The sequence below is a fragment of the Sus scrofa genome, chromosome 13 (genome assembly GCF_000003025.6).
Source record: "Sus scrofa isolate TJ Tabasco breed Duroc chromosome 13, Sscrofa11.1, whole genome shotgun sequence".
Lineage (NCBI taxonomy): Eukaryota > Metazoa > Chordata > Mammalia > Artiodactyla > Suidae > Sus > Sus scrofa.
Genome location: NC_010455.5, coordinates 91,472,997 through 91,499,335, shown reverse-complemented (window position 1 = coordinate 91,499,335; position 26,339 = coordinate 91,472,997). Strand labels below are relative to the sequence as shown.

The 26,339-nt window shown below is 41.2% G+C and overlaps 2 protein-coding genes across 12 annotated transcripts in view; one reads left to right on the top strand and one right to left on the bottom strand.

The window, feature by feature from the left end:
• MED12L (mediator complex subunit 12 like) overlaps positions 1–26,339 on the bottom strand; it is a 354,280-nt gene that overhangs the window by 126,532 nt on the left and 201,409 nt on the right. The gene's annotated exons all lie outside the window — the stretch shown is intronic.
• Positions 588–24,980, top strand: GPR87 (G protein-coupled receptor 87). Its single transcript, XM_003132489.3, has 3 exons — positions 588–917; positions 18,777–18,908; positions 23,938–24,980. The coding sequence occupies exons 2-3, from the start codon at positions 18,875–18,877 to the stop codon at positions 24,978–24,980; spliced, it is 1,077 nt and encodes a 358-aa protein (XP_003132537.1). The 5' UTR covers positions 588–917; positions 18,777–18,874.

Below are 26,339 nucleotides of genomic sequence, written 5' to 3'. Positions count from 1 at the left end.
TATGTCAAAAAACAGGTCTGTAGAATTCATCAGATTCTTAAATGAGACAACAGGTTTCTCAACTCACCAATCACCAGTATAAATACATTTTAACTTTAGTCTTTAATATATAGAATAATATCACAAAAGATTTGTCTTTTATAAAAGCTATTCTGGGGAGTTCCTGTCGTGACACAGCAGAAACAAATCTGACTAGGAACCATGAGGTTGTGGGTTCGATCTCTGGTCTCGCTCAGTGGGTTAAGGATCCGTCAATTGCCATGAGCTGTGGTGTAGATCTGGCATTGCTGTGGCTGTGGCATAGGTTAGCTACTACAGCTCCGGTTAGATCCCTAGCCTGGGAACCTCCATATGCCACAAGTGCAGCCTTAAAAAGACAAAATAAATAAATAAAAGATATTCTGATTCCTTTTAATCCAAAAGTTAATTAGCAGGAAGGTTTGTAAATGCACATTTTCTGATTAGCAGTAGGGGTTCCCCCTCCAAAAATAGACCTAAATATTGGGGAGACTTATCCTCTCCTCCTTAAACAGTGCTCTGGCCAGCCTCTGTGTTCCCTTCAGGTGAATCACTGTCTGATTCCCGCATGTTCAAGGAAACACTCTTCCCCAGTCTACAAATCTCACCTCCTCTTAAATGTGAGTCATTTCTATTAGCAATCGAGCAAGTTGCTCCAGTTATTCCTGAGCAGGAGAGTTTGTAAGTGTGCCCCACGGGACAATCTCTAGGCGGGTAGAGGAGCACCTACCTTCTCCGGCAGGGGAGGGGAAAAAATGCTTTTTTTTAGGCTTTAACAAAAAACCAACTTCCCTGCCAACCCTGGTTTTGAGACTCATTCTCAATTAGAGTTGAGAAGCCTGTTTGGATGTGAAGACACCCGTATCAGGTGAATGGACAGCCAGCTACAGCAATGAAAGGTAAATGAAGTTTTTGGTTTGTTTTTGTTTTTTCAATTTTCTTAAAAGTCATGGAGGGTGTGATATCATACTAAGTAAGACTGTACTTACACCTCTGCTTAAAGGTCTAGAAGAAAAGTACGAATTAGAATGCTGAGTGAATGCAATCCACAAGTCCTCTTTGGGAGGTACCACTTTCCAAGACAGGGGCCATCCGTCCTTCATGGAACTTCTCTGTTTCCAGCTCAGGCAGGCAGATAATATAAACTGTGCACTGTGCCTTCAAACGCAGAAATATTTTGGAAATCACTTCTGTTAAGTACTTGCTTTAAGTCACATTTGCTTTAGTTCAGTAAAAATCCAGAGTCCCTTATAATTGATTTCCAAGACCCAAAACTGAAATTTGTTTCACAATCTTTCACTCATATTTTTTGAAAGAGATCAAAAGGGGGAAAAAATGATTTTCTCTTTAAGTTGCCTCATTTTGATAGAAGAATCTCTGTCTTTTCATTGTACCACAAAGAACAAGGCAATCCTCATTCTGATTCCTTAAGAGATCATGTTAAAACCTGTCAGGAGAGGCACTGAGGAAACTCCTAACCACTGAGGAGCAGAGCAGCTTAGAAATGGCTTAGTTCTGTTTCACATTCAAAGTCCTAGGGAAGTTTTCACTTCATTGAGGAAACCAAGAAACAGGCAAGGAGATTTGAACTCTCCTAAGGAATAATAAGGCTTTTAAAATATCTGTGAGTCTAAGGTAGGGTGACTTTTCGGTTTATTAGGTTGCAATTTGTCTGCTGTGGAATTTTGTATCGTATTCTCGAAGTGGATCTGCATTTACATGAGGTATATTAACATTTTTAATAACAACTTTCTTTCATAATTCTAATTAGAGACTCCAATTTACTAGCAAAATTTTGGTTCTATGTTATCAAATATAAATGGGGCGTGGGATAGCCAGGCTCTTTTTATTTTGTATTATTATATTATTTATATTATGATTTCTGCCAGTTAACAATCTTTTCCTCCTTGAAGTTAGAGATGAAGGAGATGTAGTCTCTTAGTCTTTCAGCAAATTCCTATTCTAAGACTACAGTTTCCAACACCTATTTGAAAAGTGTTCCAGGTATTATGTGAGGTGAAGGAGAAGGGGGCTGGGTGAGCAGTTAGACTGCTGAATACCATATTTAAGAATGCAGCCTAGAAAAGAAAAAGTCCTTAGTCAGAAAATCCTAACTACTTCATGAAGAGACTAAAGGAAAAATTTCCTGGCTAGAGAGAGTATGCTGAGAGGGATTATTACACTCAGGAATATGGGTAGGAGGCAGAAATCGAAATTAGAATGGATGTTTTTATTTAGGTTAGTGGTGTCCGTGACTCCTTCAGAGCCTGCTTTCCTTTCTTCCCTGATGTCTTAAGGTTTCACTTCCTTTAAGTACAAAAAATATTTCAGCCTTAGCCTTGTATTCTGAAAAAATGCCACAGAAATTTAAGACAGAGGCGACACCAGTGGCCCTTTGTTCTTTGCACACCTCTAAACTATGGAAAGACAAGGAAAACTCATGAAATATCTTCAGAACCCAATAAAAGGAACGGTGGAAAGGCAGGCTAGAAGGGAGGTGAAAGCTGGGCAAAGTCCCCTGGGGCATCCTACAGTCTGAAGACTGACACTGCTGTGTGCTCAGGCGTAAGACAGGAATTGGGATGAGAGCAAAAGCCCAGCTAGGGTTTGGATGCTGACGATGCCAAAAGTTATCAGTGTGATGTGGGCAAGCCTCTTACTTCCCCAGCAGCTCACTGCCTTCCCTCACAGTACAATGAAGGGATTAGATTGGATGGTCCTTGGGAGCCCCTTGCCTGGCTAGGTTCTCATGATCCAGATGATGTGCTGAAGCCCTAGGGTTGGTTATCAAGAACCCAAGGCTTGGACCAAATGAAGGATGCAAGAGGGGACACTGCGTAGAAATTATGATTAGAAATGATGAAGAGGAGGACTCGTCCTCCCTTCCTGTCCCAGCCAGCTACATGATATTAATCAAATCTCAGCCTCTTCTGGCCCTAGATTTTTCTAAGTCTGAAATGATTACAGTCTGCTCCTGCTCCCTGGATGGGAAGTTCTGCATTAGTACAAATTCATTGGCCAATTGCAGTTCCTATAGCCAGTAACTATCTAAATCAGAGAGTAGAGAGCAGAGGCAACATTGACCTTGTGGTTAAAAACTAGATGAGATAAACCACAGGAAAAACACAAGGTAAACAAGAAACAAAACACAAACCTTCTGCTTTAGGCCAATAATTAAAGCCAAGCTCCTATCTGACCTAGCAACAATTTCTAAATTTTCTTCCTCCTTATATGACAAATAAGGGAACTTTATTCTTCATCCTGTACCTAATGTAGCACATTTTATCTTTTACTGGCATTTTTTTAATCAAATATGAAAAAAACTTAGATGAAAATGCATTTTCAAGAGAACTAAGTTTCACCTAGTTTAAGACATCACATTAAGTCATACCTATCAGTGATTCCATAATTTCTCTTATAAAGCAATTTCTAATCATAATTTCTGACAATTTGGAAGAAAATGCTAACTCCTTAAATGACTTTACATAATGCATTAGATAGAACTCATATATCACAAACTGTCCTTCTAAACTTTAATACTAAAACAGTAATTGTTAACATGCACTGATAGCTTAATATATGTCCAGGACTACTGCATACTTTAACATATATTTTAAAAAAAAAGATATAGGCATTCCCGTCATGGCTCAGTAGTTTATGAACCCAACTAGTATCCATGAGGACGCAGGTTCGATCCCTGACATTGTTCAGTAGGTTAAGGAGTCGCCGCTAGCATGAGCTGTGGTGTAGGTCACAGACGTGGCTCAGATCTGGCGTTGCTGTGGTGTGGTGTAGGCCAGCGGCTATAGCTCCTATCTGACCCCTAGCCTGGGAACCTCCATATACCCTGAGTGCGATCCTAAAAAGACAATAATAATAATAGTAATAATTTTAAAAAAGATATATACTGCTGTTACCTCCATTTCACAGCTGAGCAAACTGAGGCTTAAGTGATGTATAAGTACACTGCCAAGCTCTGACGTTGAATCAAGTCTGCCTGCAGTCAACCATACTCTTAAGTCACTACTTTTTAAAGTTCTGAGTAAACTCAGTATTTGCTATTTGTGACCTTTTGTTGTTGTTGTTCATGTTGGTGGTTGGTGGTGGTAATTTAGCAGGTACAATTATATAAATTCATAATTTATTTACCATACTGGGTGCCTACCATAGATAAGAGGCTGTCTTGGGCACATCATGCCCTGCAATCAAGTTGGAGATACTGTACTTCCCAGTTTTCCCAAAGGAGGGCAGATTATAAGCAACACATGAACCCCCAGGTTGTGTGGAAGTAGGAGCAGAAGAGCAGTTGAGAGCCCAGACCAACCTGTGTTCAAATCCAGGTTCTGCGCTCCCCAGGCCCACTAACCTATGAGCAGAGCAGTCAAGAACACAGTCTGCTGAAGGAGCCTCTGCAAACCTCAGTTTCTCCACTTGAAAAATGGGCATACTACTCTTCCTCCACTCAGGTAGCATTTCTATAGTGAGTTCTGCTGAGATGTCAAGCTCCAATAAAAGATCTAGAAGGACTGAACAATATAATACTGTGACAAGACGTCACGCCATCCTCAAATCTATCTTATGATGAATGATGTTTTACAGAAGAGGAAACTGAGGCACAGAGGAGTTAGACAAGCTACCCAAGTAAACAGCAGACTTATAATGTGAATCCAATGTCTTTTTCATAAATTTAAATCTACCTAAATAAATTAGAATAGTCCTAGACACAAAATAATATTAGCCAGCATTGGCAGAACCCATATTCTTATTAATACTGTTGTTGTTGTTGTATGACTAATAAGAGAGAAACACAGACTTCAGCTGCCAGGGGAGGGTTTGCCTGTAGCCTGAACATGCTCTCAGGTTAGTGATATTACTGACTTTCAAACTGGCTTTGAAATTTCACTTTAAAGTCCCTAAGTCCAAAGGGTACCCTTTGCTAAAATAAGATTCTGGATGCTTCCAAAATGGATGCCAGTACCATAGAGGGCAGGAGAAACAAAATAACATAAGGTCCCTGCACTACAGGAGCTTCTAAACTAGTTGAAGAAAAAAAAAATAACAGAGAAAAATAGGTGGGCTTTAGCACTCTGCTGTGTGACTCTTGGTCTGAGAGCTGACAGAAAAGACCCAAGAAACTAATGTGTGGACCTGAGCTGCCTCAAGGTTTCAGGCATTTTAGGGCCTGCCACACTTTTTTTGGGGTGGATGACCTACCTGTCCAAACCTGTTCCTCCTCATACAAGCAAAACTCAAAGGTTAGAAATGAAACAGAAAACAAATCATTGATGGGGCTTCTCAAAGTAACTTAGATAAACTAAAAGTTGGAAAAACTAAAAATTAATAGTTTACTGGCTGTATTTATAAAGAGGAGAGTCCTTCCTATTATGTCTGGGTACAATGTAGCTACGTGGGGCCCAGAGTAACACACAACCCTTAAATAACCACAGCTACAATTATTTTTTGGTTGTCTGAACCAAGCATTTTAAAAACTTGGGAAATGAAAACTTTAAACAAGATAAAGTCTTACACTGCATCAAAATTATCTATGTAGAACCCATATAACACATAGCAAAATGAGGGAAAAAAAACAATGGATGCCATCAAAAAGGTAACTAATGGGAGTTCCCCGATGGACTAGCTGTTAAAAGGATCTGGCATTGTCACTGCAGTAGCTTGGGTCACTGCTGTGGCAAGGGAACTTCCACACGCCACCAAAAACAAACAAACAAAAAAAAAAAGGTAACTACACACACACAAAAAAAGCATATTAAGATCACTATTCAACAGATATTTTGTTTTTATCTATTCAATGCCAATATTCTCTTTATCCTAAAACACTCATTCTAATTACATGTTGCAAACCAAACACATATGTATATTTTGCGGTATGAAAAAAAAGCATCCACACAGTGCCTACAGCCACCAGTACAATACCTCAAGTATTATCTCTACTTATCATCCCACGACCCAGAAATACTGAGTATCTGATATGTACCAAATCATACTGGGACCCTGTGCGTGCACTATGTAGAATCAGTTTACAGTCTGTATGAAACTGCAAGTCAGACAGACACTAAAGAACTGGCCAATGCAGAAAGGAGTTTGAGAATGCAAAAGTGAAGCTATGTGATATAAGAAGGCCAGGGGACCTAACACTTGCTCTGATGCCCCCCCTTCCCGTTCCTTCCCAATCCTGGAAGACACTCCAAGAATCGGTTGTCTTGCAACCAAGGTGGCCAAGCCCACCTCTCTACCCTTACCTTCCTCCCGCCTCACCCCCAGCAGAACACTCATTCCCATGTGCATTCATTTCCCACGAGTCTCCCTCTTTCCTTCAGCAAAGTACAACCCACACCAGATAGGTACTCCCTCTAATGTACTCACATGTCTATTTATTTAGGTCTTGCCTAGTCTCCCCCATAGATTTCAAGTGCTTCACAGAGATGCTTAATATGAAGTAGGTTCAAATGAACCTTAACCAAGAAAAATGAAGCCTGGGAAAAACAATGGAGGGAAATACAAAGCCATGTGAGAGGTTAGTTCACCAAAGGCATTAATTCCTATCTCAACTCCAGCAGGGAAAGAAGAAGGCATACTCATACAGTTTTGATAAATTAGTAGAAGGCCTAAAGGAACATTATTGTTAGAACTTTTTCTCTTGAGTCCTTACACGGAAAAACAAGTTGTGTTGAATCCCCAAAGAATAGACACAATGGAAAGGGTTGAACGTCAGAAGGTATCAACACAAAGCTCAGTTGGGGCAAAGTGATTCTACGACGGCAGATGGGAGAACATACTTTATCATACCACTGTTTCTTCATAATTACTCTAGCGGAACCTCTTGTCCCCCTTCTCCCAGTACATTGATTCTAATCATCAAAGTTTCCCAAGGGCCAGACATATTAGGTCGAACCATATGAAAATGACATTTTCATGTATGAAAACATTTCCATATGGTTCAGCCTAATGCAACAGCATCAAGGAAGAAGAAACATTAGAACGTCTGAAAAAGTATATATTCCATGAAGTTCTAAATCCAATTAATTATCTCAAACCCTGTCTTACAGGCTGATCGATTTCAGGTAAAAAAAAGGAAAATATCAAGTCAGGGGGGAATTAGTAAAAATAAGGGGCAGGTTTGGACTGGCATCAGGTCTTAAAGGTATTGGCATAAACTCCATGGAAGGACCTGGGTCAACCCCACCATGAAATTAGATGTCACAAAGTATAACTCACAGACAAGCTTCATTTGGTCTGTTTTAACAAAATTAAGCCAGAATTTTAAGCTTATGCAATTTATACAAAAATCCACTTTTTATAGTCTGGTGGCAGATGACCCATGCACCTGTGTGGCAACAACCCAGAGGCACTGTGGTGCCCAGCCATCCTGATTATCTCTCCTAGCATTTCAGCTATTAGCTGTATTTCACTGGCCTGCTGGTTATTTATTCTTATACCCAGCTCACTTTCCTCATTGACACCGCATATGGATGGGGCTTTATTTGAATCTGCAGTCCATCGCTTTAGTCTCCTCATTTCACAGTGAGCTATTCAGAAACATCAAAGGACCAGTGTTTGATCAGCTTTCCTCTCGGTCTCTGACCATGCCTTCCACGAGCTCCACTGCCAATTTCTGTTCTCTCAGCCTTTCCTTGTTGCACTGTTTCATTTCATTTATTTAAAATAATAATAATTAATGCCAGTGAAGTTGATAGCAGGAACTACTCTAAAGAAAATGTTATATTATATATGTGTGAGTGTGTATATATTCACTCACATATATTATATAAAATAAATTATATGTGATGCTCAATCCTTTTCCTACATAAGTGTGTGGGGGGGAGGGGATTGATTTTTTGTTTTTATGACAGAAGAAAATGAGACACAGTGAGGGTTTGATGCTGATAAAAATAGCAAAATATCAGGAGTTCCTGAGGTAGCACAGCTGAAACGAATCTGACTAGTATCCAAAAGAATATGTGTCCAATTCCTGACCTCGATCAGTGAGTCGGGGATCCAGGGTTGCCTTGAGCTGTGGTGTAGGTCACAGACACAGCTTGGATCCTGTGTTGTTGTGCCTGTGATGTAGGCCAGCAGCTGTAGCTCCAATTCGACCCCTAGCCTGGGAACTTCCATATGCCACAAGTGTGGCTCTAAAAAAAAAAAGGGAGTTCCCGTCGTGGCGCAGTGGTTAACGAATCCGACTAGGAACCATGAGGTTGCGGTTCGGTCCCTGCCCTTGCTCAGTGGGTTAAGGATCCGGCGTTGCCGTGAGCTGTGGTGTAGGTTGCAGACCCGGCTTGGATCCCGCGTTGCTGTGGCTCTGGCATAAGCCGGTGGCTACAGCTCCGATTGACCCCTAGCCTGGGAACCTCCATATGCCGCGGGAGCGGCCCAAGAAATAGCAACAACAACAACAACAAAAGACAAAAGACCAAAAAAAAAAAAAAAAAATCCACTAGTATTGAAGATTCACTAGAGAGTCTTATCATTGAAGGTAGGGGATGACACTGAAGGAAGACTTGTCTCTTAGGTTATCAGTCTTATTTCATTAATTTAAACAGCATTAACAGTTTGGTTAAACTGTGATTCCAAAAATTAGGGTAGTGGAGTTCCCATTGTGGCTCAGCAGAAAAGAATCTGACTAGTTATCTGTGAAGATGTAGGCTTGATCCCTGGCCTTGCTCAGTGGGTTGAAGATCTGGGCATTGCTGTAAGCTATGATGTAGGTTGCAGACATGGCTTAGATCCTGCATTGCTGTGGCTGTGGCACAGGCTGGCGGCTATAGCTCTGATTCAACCCCTAGCCGGGGAGCATATACCAGGGTGTGGCCCTAAAAAGACCAATAAATAAATAAATAAATAAATAAATAAATTAGGGTAGCTAACCTGAACCACTCTATTAGGAGGGGACTTGGGTATACGTACCTCTCATCCACAGACCAGAAAACCAAACTAATGACCTTATTAGAATGGTGACCATGACAACCACTAACTACCATGACCATGAAGCACAATTATGACCCTTAAGTATAATGCTTAAGCCGTGGAATAACCCTTCTAAAATAAGGAGCAACATATCCATAAGCCCGTGAAAAACCATTCTTCCTTTCCTAAGAGGTCAATAAATAGTAATCAAAGAACTACAGTCTTTACCTGGGGTCTTGATTCCTAGAATTTTTTTTTTAGGGACCAGAAGTTGCTTCAAATGCATTTAGCTTACAACATATTCATCCAAAGCCACTACTCTGGCTACTGGACTATAGCCGGTGACCTCTCTGACCAGCCAACTCTATTATCAATAATCCAGAATTTGGCTATGTATAAATTAGACTCTACGTAAATAAAACATAATATATATACATTTCAACTCAGGAAATGATAAAAAAAAATTTGACTCTAGGAATAATAAGACTTCTGTTATTAAGCAGAAAGAAATATGTGCCATAAATTATCTTCCTTGGCCATGAGTTATATTACTATAGCACTTACAATATAAAATGGACTTTAGTGTATTATCTCTGCAGATTCTCACAACACCTTTGGGAGCCAGGCCAGGAAGTTATTATTTCACTCATTTCTCAGATGGGCAACTCAAGCTCTGAGAGGTAAAATGCTTTGCCCAGGGTCAGAGAGTCAAAGACCAAGTCAAAAACGTTAACACCTGCCAACCACACTGAAGTCCAGCATACCATCCAGGCTACTTCTGAGGTGCCACTGATCAAGCCAAGTAGCCAGCTTGGGGGTCACAGAAATGGGAGCTCATCTCCTGGCTTTGCCTCTCACTGTCTGTGTGATGTCGGGCAAGTTGCTGAAGCTTGCTGAGGCCCTCACCTATATGGTAACCAGGTCTGGGCTAGGGCTACAAGGAAGCATTAGACACAAACCTTGCCTAGAGGGAGTGTACTACCCAATTCACACCACCCTCCCTCAATCAATCACCAATCAATAGGTAATCAGAGGTCACCTGGGGAAAGAAAATGTTCAGTCTAAATGTGAACCAAAATATGCCTAATGGTAAGCTACAAATGTCAAGAGAAATTTAAGAGTACCTGAAAAACCAGAATGAAGGCTGTGTGCTTTGCATTCCAGCACCTTTGGGTTACTGACTCCAAGCTTGCATTAATGAAGTGCCTTATGAATACAGTGACCTAATTCAATTACAAAAAGAATTATACCTCCAGTGAGGTAACTTGTTTCTTCCCAAGGCTTTCAGCAGAGCTCTATCTTAGCAGTTCTGGAACATACACATACACATACACTCTCTCTCTCTCTCTCCTCTGGTTTAAATTGGGAAAGATTCTTAGGTTAAAGGTGATTCCAAAATGCAAGAGAGGCTGTGCCTTTCATCAGAAGCTTTGCTTTAGATGGCTTTTGTGAACTTTACATCTTTCCACTGAAATTTGCTGTATTCCCATATGATCTACTGGTTTAATCCAGCTTTTCCATAGGAAAGTGACCAAAATAACACAACAACAACAAAAAAACAAAACCTCAGATCAGACATTCTTGTAATTCCAGATGACAGCTTCCAAAGAACAAAGTGGAAAGTGGAGGACAAATAAGAGAGGTAATTAACCACAACTCTGTCATCGGAAAACCACCACCAAATAATCAGCCCCCAAAAATCATGAGCAGCTGCACAAGAATTTAACTAGCATTTATCTTCCAAATCTTGACCAGAAGAAGGGCAATAATGAGACCCTGGGAAGCCAGGGAGAAGAAAAGCATTGCCAGGGCCTGGAGGGCACACCTGCCGGGCCTTCCTGCTAAGGAGGGAGTTTCTGCAGCCTGGCCTGGAACAGTGGCTCCCCGCCCATGCTGAGATCTGACCGCCAATTATGACAGCAGGGCTGTGGGTGCCAAGGCAGCCGCTTTGGGGCCCTGGATGCCGACACTTCCTCAGTCTTCCCACCTCCCTTCTAGGGAAACTGAGGAGGTCTGGGCATCTAACACACCCAGGGTTCAAGCCTCTGCTCCACCATTAGTAACCTTTCCTTCCTTGTACCCTGGAATGTCCATTTTTTTCCCCAACCACAAAAGCAGTAGGGTTCTTGCTTAGAGGCCTTAGGAGAGGGCTGGCCACAGAGAAGAGTTCACTGGTGACAATTAATTCTTGGGTGTACACTAAGCAGCAAGATCTCCTGCCATTTCATTTTTTCTGGGTTGCTAAGAGGTACTGGGAAAATCACTGATTAAGAATCCCTGAAGCAAGACCAATTGGCAGAGAGGGGTTAGAGGAAGCAAGATATGCTTACAGTCAACATAGGGCACCTGACCCATGCTGGTCAAAGGTTGATCTGTAATATTGACATGATAAATGAGCCAAGAGCTGCAAAATTGAGTGTCTAGAGGATCAGGAAAGCAGTGCTCCTGAGTGAGGAGTGAGGAGGCTCAGGGACATCAGCAGAGGATGCTGTGAGCTGGTGACCGGAGAGCACATTCCCAAAGAGAAGGGGCAGCTACTGCCATGGGATGGTTCACACTCCATGTGGGCAGAGCTTCTCCTTGTTCAAGATCCGATCCAAATCTGGATTCTTAAGTGAAATTTCCCGATTTTTGCACATGGTTCAGGCCAAACAAAACCATCTCTCCAGTTGAGAAGATGAGCAGTTCCTTCATGAGCTTGACAGGGAAAACAAACCCCGCCTCTGCTCTATTCTCCCCCTCCCACTTCCTCTGAAACCAACCCTGGAACTGCTCTGCATTTGTACTCCAGGGCAAGATAATGGAAAGAACTGCAGATTCAGTTTCCATCATATCTGATAGGAATCCTGACCCTACCCACTACTAGCTGTGTGAGTCAGGGCCAAGTTAATTAACATGTCTGAGCCTCAGCTCTTCCCACTTGGGGAGGAAAATGGGACTAAAACACACCTAGGGCATAGGCTGCTCTGAGTGTTGCATGCCAAATCAAGGGCCAAGTTCAAGGCCTAAGATAAAGGAGACATTGACATTCATCCCTTTCTACCACTTCATTTTATTCATTTAAAAAGCCAGCTGACAACCAACAACATCACAAGACAGTTAATAAAATAATCCAGGGATGATATCAATGGGTGGCTGGAAAAAAAAAACAGAAGGTCTCTAAGCATTAAACCATCTAACCTCAGGAATGGCTGTGAAACTCAGGCTTGCCACAGACAACACATTCTTGAGAGGTTTCGTCAGTTCTTGGCTGGGAGAGCAGTAGGTGGCAGGACAGGACTGCCGCCCATCAGTGAAGTCCTGGATCGGAGCCCATTACTACGGCTGAAGCAATTTTCATTGCAACACCCTGCAGGTTCTGGGACGAGCAGAGGGTGCAAAGTTGCTCCACTGTACACCACACGGGCGGGGGGAGCTTCAGTGCTGCTGCTACTGAGGAAAGACTACAGGCAGGTGTGGCATAGAGGCAACTTAAAGGAAGTTCTTGGAGCAAAAAGCTCAATCAGTTGAGTCCACACTGGGCTGCTGAAACCACAAACCACACAACGGCCTCAGCATAAACGAGATGGCAAGAACTCAGTTTCACCCAAATATCAATCACCAAATTGTGTCCCTACAACACGCAATAGGAACTCATAAGACTCAACCCACACTCTGTGCAACTGTGCCAGATACTTCATAAATATTCTCAACGTCACTGCTTCTGGCTGTATCATCACACCCATTGAGGGGAGGAAGGCTCAAACAGTGGAGGGCAACAGAGCTGGGATGGCACCACACCATCACTGCAGTTGGCTCAGGGTAGAAGCAAGGGGTTTTTTGGTTTGTTTGGGGGTTTTTTTAGGCAAGCTAGGAAAATATTTTAAAATGTAAGACAGTAAATAAGAAGCTTAGCAGAATCTTCTATCAGTCCTACATCCATCTCTACCTCCCACCCCCTCCTTTTCTTTTTCCCATCACAGGTATGATTTTTTTTTTTTTTTTTGAAAGAGTTGTCTGAAATCACTCCCTTCCTCACCTCACAAGCATTACTCAACCCTCTGTCATCAGCCTCATCAGCCCTCTGCTTCTGCCCCTACTCCCCCCGACACACACCCACACACAGCACTACATGGGCGGCTCTGGCAAGACCAACAGTGACCTCTTTGTCACTAAAGTCCGTGCTACAGCGCTTCCCCGCCCTGCAGGATAAAACTAGTTACAACTTCTCACTTCTTAAACTCTTAAACTCACATGACATTAATCTTTTTTGGTGATCCTTTCAATTCGTGACCACTCCTTCAGGCACTTCCCTGTTCCTAGAACTGCTCCCTGGACGTCAGCCCTCTGCTGTTCTCACTCTACTGGGCAGGTTCATTCATTCACTCCCATCACTTTTTCTATCATGGATCCTCTGTTGACCTTCAATGTACATCATTAGCCAGGAGCATTTCCCTCAGCTCCAGACATCTTTGTTCAATTACTTAGCAGACATCACAGGGAGACTACAGAGGCATTCTGAAATCAGCAAATCAAAATCTGAACTCCACCCATCCTATAGTGTGCTCCTCCCACAGGCCCTAGCATCAGTGAAAGAAGCCAATACCCACTGCCAAATACTGGGAGGCCACAACACTCTTCCTCCCTCTGCACCAGTATCAATCAGCCACTAATTCCTCAACATGCCTCAAATTTGTCACAGCTCTCCACCACTCAAGGCCACCATCACCTCCCCAGCAGGTCACCTCATGTTATCTTGGGCCACGCTCAGCACGTCCATGTGCTCCTTTCTCACCGGACCTTTAGCAAACCTGCCACAACCCAGGCATCAAAGCTGCCGTGGAACCTCCTTGATCCCTGCTTCCTCACCTGGGGACATCTTTGATTTCCACAACATCCCAAACTCTCACGCTCTACTTTGTGGTCTGTTTACTTCTGGATCCTCAACTGGACTGTAAACTCCTTAAAAAGGCAGAAATGTACCCTCCTCATCTTTATAATTCCAGAGGCTGGAACATGAGTAGATTTCCAATAAATGACCTTAATGTCGGTTTGTGGTCACACTGAAGGAAAGGTAGAGATTTCCAAGGTAGGGAAAGAGGGGTGACAGCAGAAATAGGTATAAAGAAAAGCAGGGGGCTAAATATATGACATGGCCCTGAGAGGCAGCAGTTAATATACAGAATAGGATGAAAATGATCTTGAATTTCATTTAGGCAAGGATTAATGAAAATAACATGAGCAAAGAGTATGCTTACAAAGCACATAACTTATAAACATATATTCTAATTTAACCTCATAATGAGTCTACAGAGTGGACATTATGGTCATCTGATTCGAAGGGTTAATTCAAAGGGACAAGCAGGTGAACACAAAGGGTTAATTCAAAGGGACAAGCAGGTTTCACCAGAGTTTAATGCCAATTTTTCATTATCAGAACCCAGCATCTTTTGGCTTCCACATGTCTTGATCTTCAAAACTAAAAAAATAACTCCTTATGTTTCATTAGCAATTTTAATTCAAGAATTTCCGTAGCATCTCATAGTCAGGGTTAGAGAGCAGGAGTACATGGGTCATTTAGAAAGAAGAATCTAGCAGCAAGAAACAGGAGGGAGTTGAGAGGAAAGAAGCAAGAGGCAGCAAGACCAGAGAGGAGGTCTGGCACACAAGACCAGGAGGGCCTCAATCTAGAAGATGGCTCTGGGGGTAGTAAGGTGAGGACAGAAGCAAAGGAATGATATTGTAACAGAAGCAACAGAAAGACTGAACAAGGGACTGACTAGGTGAGAGTCAAGGAAAAGAGAACTATCCCATCAAGTACTGAGGTTTCAAACTCTCTCGACCAAGAGAGGAAGCAAATATTCACAGACAGGGATGGTGTGTGCTGAAAAAAAGAAAAACAGTTCAGGTTTAGAGAATTTGAGTTTGAGGAACACAGACAGACGGCAACCTCTAACAACCACCAAGTGAAGTCTGGGGAATAGAAGAGATAGATCATGGAAGGGAGGTGACGGCCGAGCATCCAAGGGGACCTGAACACTCCTGAGAAAAAGAAAATGAAAGAATGAGGGAGGAGCTGAGGCCTAAAGCTGGGAAGCATTTCATCCGGAGATGAAGACAGAAAGAGGAAACATTCAGAAGCCAGTGGAGGAGCATGAAACATCTCATTTCTAAGACCTAGAAAACAAATCAGACTCCAGAAAAGCCAAACTTCATTCCTGAACTAATTCAAACCCAACTCTCTCATGTAACTTCAACAGGAATTAAGAAAATGGGAAGATGGAGCCCTCCCAAAGTGCAAATCGTTATCCACAGAGTGTCAATTCTAAAAGAAGAAACTCTTCTTTCTTCTTTCTGGACAAATGAATTGTCCAGATCACGGAGCAAAGCCCCTCACCTACCTCAAGTGGTGGAACTCTGGTGAAATATAACTTGGCATTCCACTATTTTCTTCAAGAGATGATAGGGAATGTGCTTATTAGGTACTTTTCCTTGGTTTTGAAAACTCATCCGTCATTGTACGGTTGAGTTGTGACCCTGTTTCTCCTCCTTTTCTTTGCTCTTTGCTCCTTTTAAACTTCATTGAGATATAATTTACATATCAGGGGGAGTTCCTGTTGTGGCTCAGTGGTTAATGAACCCGACTAGTAACCATGAGGTTGCGGGTTTGATCCCTGGCCTCGCTCAGTGGGATGGGGATCCAGCGCTGCCATGTACCATGGTATAGATCGCAGATGTGACTCAGATCCCACGTTGCTGTGGCTGTGGTGTAGGTCAGCAGCTACAGCTCCGAATAGACCCCTAGCCTTGGAACTTCCATATGCCACGGGGTGCGGTCCTAAAAAACAAAAGACAAAAAATAAAAATAAATAATAATTTACATATCATAATTTTCACCTATTTTAAATGATTTTTAATAAATTTATAGAGTTGTGCCATCATCATCATTATCCAGTTTTTAGCACCCCCCAAAACTCCTCATGCTCTTACAGCTAATCTCCATTCCCACCCCTAGCCCTAAACTACCTTGCACCTCTAAAAAGATTTGCCTCTTCTGGACATTTCATTTAAATGGTATTTGGTCTTTTGCATCTGGCTCCTTTCCCTAGCAAAATGTTGTTTAATTCATTTGTATTACAGCTGCATTTCACTCCTTTTTAGTGTTAAATAGTACTCCACTTATGTGACTATACTATCTTTGGTTTATCTATTCATCAGTTGACATTTGGGTTGATTTAACTCCTAGCTGTTATGAATAATGCTAATACAAGCATTTGTATGTAAGTCTTTGCATAGGCATATGTTTTCATTTTCTTGAGGAGATACTTTGACTGGAATTGTTGGGTCATAATATAAATTTAGGTTAAACTTTTAAAAAAACTACCAAACTGTTTGCAAAGTGGCCGCGTCATTTTAAATTCCCATTAGCAACATACAAGGGTTCCTATCTCTCCACATCCTCCACAAGATCTGTCATTGTCTTTTTTATTTATACCCATTCTGGTACATGTGAAATAGTATCTCACTGTGGTTTTTATTTGAATTCCCCTAATGACTAACAAGGTTGAGTATTTTTTCATGTGCTCTTGGTGAAACATCTATACAAATCTTCAGATAACCTTTTAATTGGGCCTTTTATGGTCTTACTAGGAAGTTGAAAAGTTCTTTGTATATTCTGAATTTAATCCTTTATCATAAAGGTGATACGCAAATATTTTCTCCCAGCCTCTTTTCTTTGTCTTCCTTAATGGCTAACTGTCTGCTGTCTCTCTTGTGGCTCACCCACCTCTAGACACTACTTCTTTTCCAGTGGGAGAAGCTATACTGAACTTCTTGTTATCAAGTGAGGAATAAGTAAAGCCAAGAACAGGAAAACCACTAAACTCGTGCACACAGGAAAATAAAATTGAGGATGTGTTCTTCATGTAGACTCTTTGATATGTTTCCAAGAGAAGTTTGGTTCAAGAAAATAAGGTTTTAGAGTTCCCTAGTGGGTTAATGATTCAGCATGATCACTGATGTCACTCAGGTTCTATCCTTGACCTGGGAACTTGCACGTACCATGGGCATGGCCAAAAAAAAAAAATTTTTTTTTAAATGTTTACTGAAATCCAAGGATCATTATTATGCAGTTTAGAAAATTGCCTCAATCATTCTCCTCAGTAAACTTTGGTAAACGAAGAGAAAGCAGGATTTCACTTCCTTGTTTTACGTTAAATCTAAAATGAGGGACTCCAGGTTCTAATCACTGTCCATGATCCATTAACCAATAAAGACCTTTTGACTTCCCACTATGTACCACACACTCTAGTGATTCTAAGTGAGGGTGTCTAAACCCTAAAAGGAGATAACTGAGGACTTGAGGAATCACTGAATATTTGGAAACTATTTTCTTCATCTACTACCAAATCCAGCACCTACACGTCCTATGGCACTAAGCAACAGAAGAGACGGACAGAGTAACAGGGAAAAATATAAGTGCCCCTCCACCTGCTGCCCGATTCTTTTTTTTAATTACTCAATGAATTTTATTACATTTATAGTTATACAACAGATAAAATTGGGTCGTGATGATCATTGCTGCCCAATTCTTAAATACACTTTGGCCTCCAACATGGTCTTTCCCTGCTGACTCATCAAATGTAACTGCTTACACAGCCAGAAGATGGCTTTGTGCTTGGAGGGGATGAGGTTATTTGGGGTGTCTCTGCAGCTCTGTGGTATCTAAACCATATCAGGGAAGGGACATGAAAGTCTCACATGGTTTCATTTCATGAGAAACACTGTCACTTCCCCTATAATGAATGGTTCCACAAACACATTTGTCTTCAGCAGCACTTTCCAAAACAGTTCCCAGGACTTCATCTCTCTTTTATCAACATCTGAGAAAAGTCAGAAAACTGGGGCAAGGCATAGCTGCTGAAGGAGAAGTGGGAAACATCTTAAAGCATTCAGTGCAACATCACATGTACCTAGGATCTCAGGTAATCATGATAAAAAGGTTGTGAGGACTCTAAAGCTCAGAAGAGTTATTTAGCCAAAACCACACACCACTCACTCGAAGTCAATTTAATTACTCCTTCCTTGCCAAAAGTTGAGGTTAGATGACATAGAGTTATCACAAAGAAGTACAGGGACTTAACACAACAAATGTGCAAATGAAATTAAATTCTTAATGAGAACCTATGTTTGAGGAAAATATAGAAGCCTCGGCAAATCTGAGTGCTGATAGGGAATTTTTTAGGGCCTTCAGTCCAATTCCAAAAAGGTCAGGTGACTCAATGGAGGTCACACAGGTGGTTAGGGTAAAGACAAAACTGGAACCCCAGAGATTACAAGAATTGGACACTGAATGCGTTTGAGCTTATAAGACATTCTTCATATATCAGTGTTAGAACTTTTAATTTTTTTAACAACGTGCAATTGCACATAAGTCTCATCATAGATGCATTCAAATGACTGTGCCAAGGTTGAGGGGAGAAAAAGAAAGAGGTAGAAGCAGGGATGAGAAGATATAAGCTAATATGTCCTGAGCACATTCTTGGACCCAGGTTCCGATAAGCGCCTGATAGATTATGTCACAATCCTTATCACAGTCTAAAGTATCATTCTCATTTCAGAGATGAGGACACTGAGTCACAGAGACGTTAAGTAACTTTCCCAGGGACACATAGTGGCATTCAGATGGTGAGCAGGCTGAAAGAGCACACAAAAATAGACAACTCTTGTGTGGCATATTCAAAGGCCTTTTCTCAATCATGGGGGTATATCTATCTATTTTAAGAAAAAATCAAAATACTGTATGTTCAAATTCCTCTCCAACTGCTTTTTTTTTTCTTTTCTGCCCCCAGAAATTAAACCAGGAATAACCTATGCCGAGCCCTTGCCTCCATCTTCCCCAAGTGTTTCCTGACACGTATTTGTGCCTACAGTCCGTCACAACTAAAGAATGGGGCTCAACGTAACACTTGCAAAATTACCAGGTAAGCTGTAGAGAAACATGCAAAAGAAAGTCTTATTTGATCAATATACTGTGTGGCAATTCAGGGAAGGGAGGCCTTTAGTAGTCACCACATCGAATAACAAAATACACTGGCATTAATCCTTGGCTTCCAATAAGTGTAAAACAGCAAACATGCAAGAGGGAAATTTAACCTATCACTTCATTTTAGGCTTTGTTTCATATAGAAATCATCTCCAAAAGGACAAGAATGATCAAACTAATGACAACTGGGGAAGTTTTTTATACCCAAACTAAAGTATGCAAATTGTCTAGATCAAGGTTCACTGAGGTTCCCCAAGAGGCCAAAGACAACATTGACCTACACTAATGGTAACTAGAAAAGAGTCATGCAAGGGCAGCTGAGCTAGGCTAGTGACACCCTATAATCTGCATGACTTTGGTATTTCATTCCCACCTGGCAGGTAGAGCAGAGACATACTGTTGATCCATTCACATTTTGTGCCAAACTATGACATGCCACAATGAAACAATGTAGCTTCACCAAAAACAAAAGGACCAGATTCTTCACCGCTTTATCATCTGGAATGTGTCTGCTATTGATGAGACAAATTAAACTTAGTGCATGAAAGTTAGAAAGTGAACACCTACCAAGTACTAGATACTGTGCTTGAAATGTTTGTAGAGAATTTAATTCTCAGAAGGTCCAGCAAAATTTTAAGATCCAAAAAATATTTATTCCATTTTACAAAGTCATGAAGTAACTGAATTGGCATCAAAGAGGACTTCCTGCAATGCCCTTTATCTGCACTGTCCAACACAGGAACACATGTGGCTAATGAGACATCTGACAACAAAGCCCATGCATTTCTACAACACACACAGGTACACAGTCCCAGTACACAAACACAGGCAACCATAGCCCATAGCCCCAACACACACACACACTGGTACAAAATGATGCTTTCTTTACTATGTAACTTGAATTCTCATGTCACTGCCTTTGTTAATTTAAAAGGAGCTGGAGCAAAAACAAAAACAAAAAAAACTGGAGTTCTCTTGTGGCACAGCAGATTAAGGATCCAGCATTATCACTGCAGCAGCTTGGGTAGCTGGTGTGGTAAAGGTTCAGTCCCTGATTCAGCATCTTCTACCTGCCATGGGTATGCCAAAAAAAAAAAAAAAAAAAGGAGCTGGAAGAGAAGGATTTTCTTTTTTTTTCCTTTCAATTCTCACTCTGTAATCAAGCTCAGCACTAAACAATACGGGGGATAACAACCTAGGAAATGAGGAGTGTGTGAGATGTGACCAAATGGCCTTTACACTGTAAAAACAGTTTCTGATTTTTCTTGATTGATTAAGCTACCTGTCATTAAAAATGTTCCCTAACTTTGCCAAGTTCTTTATACTGACAGCAAAGAACAATGTGATAAAACTTCCTGGGTAAAGAAAGCCACTGATTTTTAATGGTCATTGTTTCTGAGCACGAACACCGTGCAGAGAAATCCCTTCGAGCACAGTCAAAGGCTTTAGAAAAACTGGGGCAACCCTACAGAAGGGAAGAAATGACGGAGGTAGCTGGCAGGAAAGAATAAGCCGTAGACTTAATTCTTAAATAAATAAACAAACAAATAAATGTCACCCCAAACTCTCTATATTAAGGTTTGAGCCTTCCAGAGCAACCCACAGACGACTCTTCCTGCTTCCCAGAAGCCATTTTTTTTTCTCTCTACTACCATTTTATGTCAGAGAATAGGCTGTAACAGGCTTTACCCGGTAATTTGTTTAAGCTGCGTCGTAAATGTGGCCGTTGGCAAATGAAGTAATAACCAAACCCCAACCTATTCCCTTGAATTAAGAAATCCTATATTCCAAAATATTAACCCTATACATAAACCAAGGAAGTAAAGACTGTAGGGTGACACAATCAGCAAACAGGGCAGCAAGCAGTCTGAAGGCCACAACACATTCAATAATCACTGTGGAACCAGGTCACTCAGACCTGACATTATTTATGAGTCAGAGTATATATAGGGACTAATTTTGAAATTCTGACTTACGACTATCTTTGATAACCATAAGTGATTGGTAAATCATTTAATAAGAGTACTTGTTCCTACAATTAAAACTTTAAAGTATGTAAGGAACAGGCTCAAAAACCTTAACCAATCCTGAGAAGTCTATGTCCTGCCATCCCACCAAGGATAAGCACAGCAGGTCCAGTGAGCCAACACTAGGGGTTGAAATCCTGTGCTATAGCTCATGAACCATTCTGTCTGCATTCCCAATGACTCTGAAAATCATTCGTTAGTAACTGTTAAAAGGTTTAGCCATCTTTCAGGAGATAATGTAGCTGCCCCTTTTTTCGGGTCTCTCAGCCAGACCACTTATCCTGATGAAAACATACTTGCCCTCTTTCCGCTTCCCTTAGGGTTCCGTTATGGGTTTGATAAAAGTGACTGTTAATAGTGTAAGTGGGGAAATTAACTCAAGCAGATTCCCCCCCCCCCACGGCTGCATCCATGGCATATGGAGGTTCCCAGGCTAGGGGGCGAACTGGAGCTACAGCTGCCAGCCTACGCCACAGCCACAGCAACATGGGATCTGAGCAGTGTCTATGACCTACACCACAGCTCATGGCAACACCAGATCCTTAATCCACTGAGGGAGGCCAGGGATCCAACCGGCATTCTCATGGATCCTAGTCGGGTTCCTTAAACGCTGGGCCATGAAGGGAACTCTTCAAGCAGGTATCTTTTTTTTTTTTTTTTTGGTCTTTTTGCTATTTCTTTGGGCCGCTCCCGCGGCATATGGAGGTTCCCAGGCTAGGGGTCAAATTGGAGCTGTAGTCACCGGCCTACGCCAGAGCCACAGCAACGCGGGATCCGAGCTGCGTCTGCAACCTACACCACAGCTCACGGCAACGCCGGATCGTTAACCCACTGAGCAAGGGCAGGGACTGAACCCGCAACCTCATGGTTCCTAGTCGGATTCGTTAACCACTGTGCCACGACGGGAACTCCCAAGCAGATATCTTAACCCAGGTAAAACTGTACGTCTTAAGAAGCTTCTAAGGGCATGGGTGCTGATATGAATATTGGGGTGCAGGAGCAGCCAAGTCTGCAACACTTCATTAAGTCAAAATAGGCTTGAATGATACTGTTCAAGATGATATTTGAAACTGGCAACAGGAGTACAGATGGCAGCTGAATCAGGCATTTTAAACTTGTAAAGCTTAATAATACTCTGGGTCTCATCCTAACAGGCTAGTCCAGGTATAAATTACCAGCCTAGGTAAGGATATTTAAGCCAGGAAAACCAGTTTTTAAAAATACTAGTAGCAGAGAATAAAAGGGAAAGAGCTAGAAAGAGGACAAGGTTATTCAGGTAGAGCCTCCGCTTATATTTCAGGCAGCAATTTAAGAACCTGCTTTTGGATTACAATCATCAAAGCCATCTTCCCTGGTTCATTTCTCCAAAGAAGAGAAACAATACATATACTACTCTACCTGCCATGAAGGGAAATGAGGGTTCGATTCACACTGTAACACAAAATCATTCCAAAAATATAATTGTAATAATAGAAAACATCAGTGGGACATGAACCTGCAGAAATGACCCTCCTTGTAAACTTGCATCTAAAACTTTCATTTGAAAATTATTACTTCCAGTTTCAAAAAAAAAAAAAAGACAAAATGTAACTGGACGACCAAGAGATTGCTCCAGGAGAATGCCCACAGGGATTATAGAAGGCTATGCACATAGCACCCCTGTGGAGGAGAGAAAGGAGCAAGGAGGCAGAGTGGGAAGATTCAGACTGCAGTGCAGTTTGAACAGTTTTGACCAGATGAATGAAAAAGTCCACCAGCCAAAGTCACTCATCAGAGGAACCTCTACTGTCCCAGGCAAAGGGTTGTCTTAGTCTCCTTATTGTATGGCTAGTGCATGGCGCCACAAGAAAAAACCTGCCTGGTAGGGGAAGGCGGGGAGACCCATCAATTACAATCCCCACAGCAGGAGATCTGAAAGGCCCATTCTCACCTATGTCATGCAAATCCAATGTTCAAAAGCCAACTCACTGCTGAAATGATAAGAGTGGCAGGGTCTAAGACTTTAAAAATATGAACTAAAAATTTCGAAATTGCAAAAAGTTTACATTTTCCATATGCTCAGTATAATAGATACAATCTAGCCTTGTAAATAAAAAGAGGTACCAGCCTGCAATTATTTTTAATAATTGTCCTCCTTGATAATGAATTTAAACCTTAATGACAATTATTCCTTTTCATTCTATCAGTCCCTAAAGTTTCTTAAGTACTATAGGAAAATAATGAGCAAAAAATTCAAAATGACCCACTAGTTTTACTCTTTCCCATTGCTTGATGCTCAGGGCCTAAAAGTGAGAGAAGGAGGGAAAAAAAAAAAAAAAAAAAAGGTATTTCAAAGAGCATGCCAAAGACTGCACTAAAAGAATAAACTACATGCTACCATGTTGTTATATGAAATTTTAACTGTTTCCTCCCAAATTTTGTTGATTCTATTTGTAGTGACACTGAATTAAAATCTAATCAGGATAATTTTCCCTAGTATATTTATTTTCACTTTCAAATGATTAGCATAGAGAAGTAGAAACATCACCTTTTACTCAAGAGACTTGGGGAGGGGGGATTCGGGGGTGAGGGCACTGGTTTTTTTTATATTTTGTTTGTTTATTGAGTTATAGTTGATTTACAATGCAGTGTTAAGTTCTTATGCACAGCAAAGTGATTCAGTTATGCATACGTATATATTCTTTTTCATATTCTTTTCCATTATGGTTTATTACAGGATACTGAATGTAGTTGCCTGTGCTATACAGTAGCTCCAAATTGTTTGAGTCCACCAATTCTTAAGCTACTCAAAATGTTAACAGTGCACTAAATTGACTCTTTAAATTACTAAAGACTTTCTTTTAACTAGCCCCAAACAGGGATAGTTCAGCCTGTGAGGAAGCCTGGCAGTCTGTGGGGCATGCAAAGCACTGAAGTGATGTCTCCCTGCTTCTCCTACAGATAATGAGCTGCCCAGCCCAAGAAATCACACCCCAAGTAACGTGAGTGATGCACCTGGAAAGAACGCCACTATTAACAATGAATTCAACACTATCGTCTTGCCTCTGCTTTACCTCGTTATATTTGTGGCAAGCATCTTGCTGAATGGTCTGGCAGTGTGGATTTTCTTCCACATTAGGAATAAAACCAGCTTCATATTTTATCTCAAAAACATAGTGGTTGCTGACCTCATAATGACACTGACATTTCCATTTCGAATAGTCCACGATGCAGGATTTGGACCTTGGTACTTCAAGTTTATCCTCTGCAGATACACCTCAGTTTTATTCTACGCCAACATGTACACTTCCATCGTGTTTCTTGGGCTGATAAGCATTGATCGATACCTGAAAGTGGTAAAGCCCTTTGGCGACTCTCGCATGTACAGTGTAACCTTCACGAAGGTTTTGTCTATTTGCGTTTGGGTGCTCATGGCTGTTCTGTCCTTGCCAAACATCATTCTAACAAATGGTCAACCAACTAGGGAAAATATCCACGAGTGCGTGAAACTTAAGAGTCCCTTGGGGGTGAAATGGCATAATGCCATCATTTATGTCAACAGCTGCTTGTTTGTAGCTGTGCTGGTGATACTGATCGGATGTTACATAGCCATATCCAGGTACATCCACAAATCCAGCAGGCAATTCATAAGCCAGTCGAGCCGAAAACGAAAACATAACCAGAGCATTAGAGTGGTTGTGGCTGTGTTTTTTACCTGCTTTCTACCCTATCACTTGTGCAGGATTCCTTTTACTTTTAGTCACTTGGACAGACTTTTAGATGACTCTGCACACAAAATCCTGTATTACTGCAAGGAAATGACCCTTTTCTTGTCTGCATGCAATGTGTGCCTGGATCCAATAATTTACTTTTTCATGTGTCGCTCATTTTCAAGAAGGCTATTCAAGAAATCAAATATCAGAACAAGGAGCGAAAGCATCCGATCCCTGCAAAGTGTCAGAAGATCAGAGGTCCGCATATACTATGATTACACTGATGTGTAGGAGTTAAAGGCCACAAGGTCTTCTCTTGTTTGTTGAAGTCAATATGTACAAAGTGTAAATAAACATCTTTTGATTATCCTTGTGTGAGCCCATCAAAATACAGATGAAAAGAGATCTGAAATGGTATGAAACTGGGGTATAACTTGGAACTGAGAAAACCTTTCAGGCATACTGAAAAAAAGAGCTCAACAAGAGGTAATATGTGGCTGAGTGGCAGGGATTCTGACTGAACGTTTAAGGAGAAGCAGACTGCATGCGCAGAAAATGCTGCTGCATTGAAGCCACCTTTGAGAGGTCAGGAAGTTTAGAGAACTCTATCCAACCTTAAGCCTTAAGATCTTGGAAAGAAAATGCTGTTTTCATCACAGTTCAATCATTGCAGATGTAACTGAGTAAATGTGGATTGCTAGGCCTTTCTGTCATTACTTCTATGACCCATCTACAACCTTTAGCCATCATCCTTCTGCTTATCATCTTATGCACATTAGAAAAACTCTCATGGTGCAGGGGTAGGAAGGAAAAGGAATGATCATCTTATGCAATGTATTTGAAAGATTGAATTCAATGAATTTTAAACTTGGGCTATTTCAGAGGGGGAAAAGAAGTGTGACTGAGTAATAAGTAGATTTGAGGTAAAACACTCTGAACTTACATTTGCCATTATTACACATCTATGCTGCATTTGAATCTTCATGTGCTAAGAATGAAGAGAATATGAAGGCTCAGTTAATAAGCATACCTAGTTTATTAAAAAGCCATGTAATAGTCTTTATTTTAGAAAAACTATAGTTTTAAAGTAGTCTTCCTTTTCAACTATATCCCTCTTTAGTAAAGATATCATTAGTTTAAAAATAACACCTTCAGTTGAGGATCAGAGTTCAATAAATGAGGTCAAAACAGACTAAGAGTACCTTTTTAAATCCGAGAATATTTTCTCCCCCTTCAATATAAACCTGAGCCTTCATTCTTTTTTCACAGCCTTCAGCTGCTTGACCACAGACTAGGTGCCTGATTTGTTCCTAACACTGTATGAGGAGCCAGGCAAGTATTAAAAAAACAAAAGTGAAGGCATGTTGGAGTTCCTGCTGAGGCGAAATGGGATTGGCAGTGTCTCTGCAGCACCAGGATGAAGATTTGATCCCTGGCCCAACACAGTGGGTTGGGCAGCTGTGGTGTAGGTCACAACTGTGGCTTGGATCTGATCCCTGACCCAGGAACTCCATATGCCATGGGGCAGCCAAAAAAAAAAAAAGAAGAAAAGAAGACATGTTTGCCAATGAAAAAGGAACAGTGTGGTTGATGGAAACAAAGTAGATACACATATACAACAAGACAATACTTTATTTAGATTATTGTAAA

Coding starts and splice junctions, on each gene's coding strand:
- GPR87 (XM_003132489.3), top strand. CDS start 18,875: ATGGGGCTCAACGTAACACTTGCAAAATTACCAG. Junction 18,909..23,937: donor AACACTTGCAAAATTACCAG/GTAAGCTGTAGA, acceptor CTTCTCCTACAG/ATAATGAGCTGCCCAGCCCA.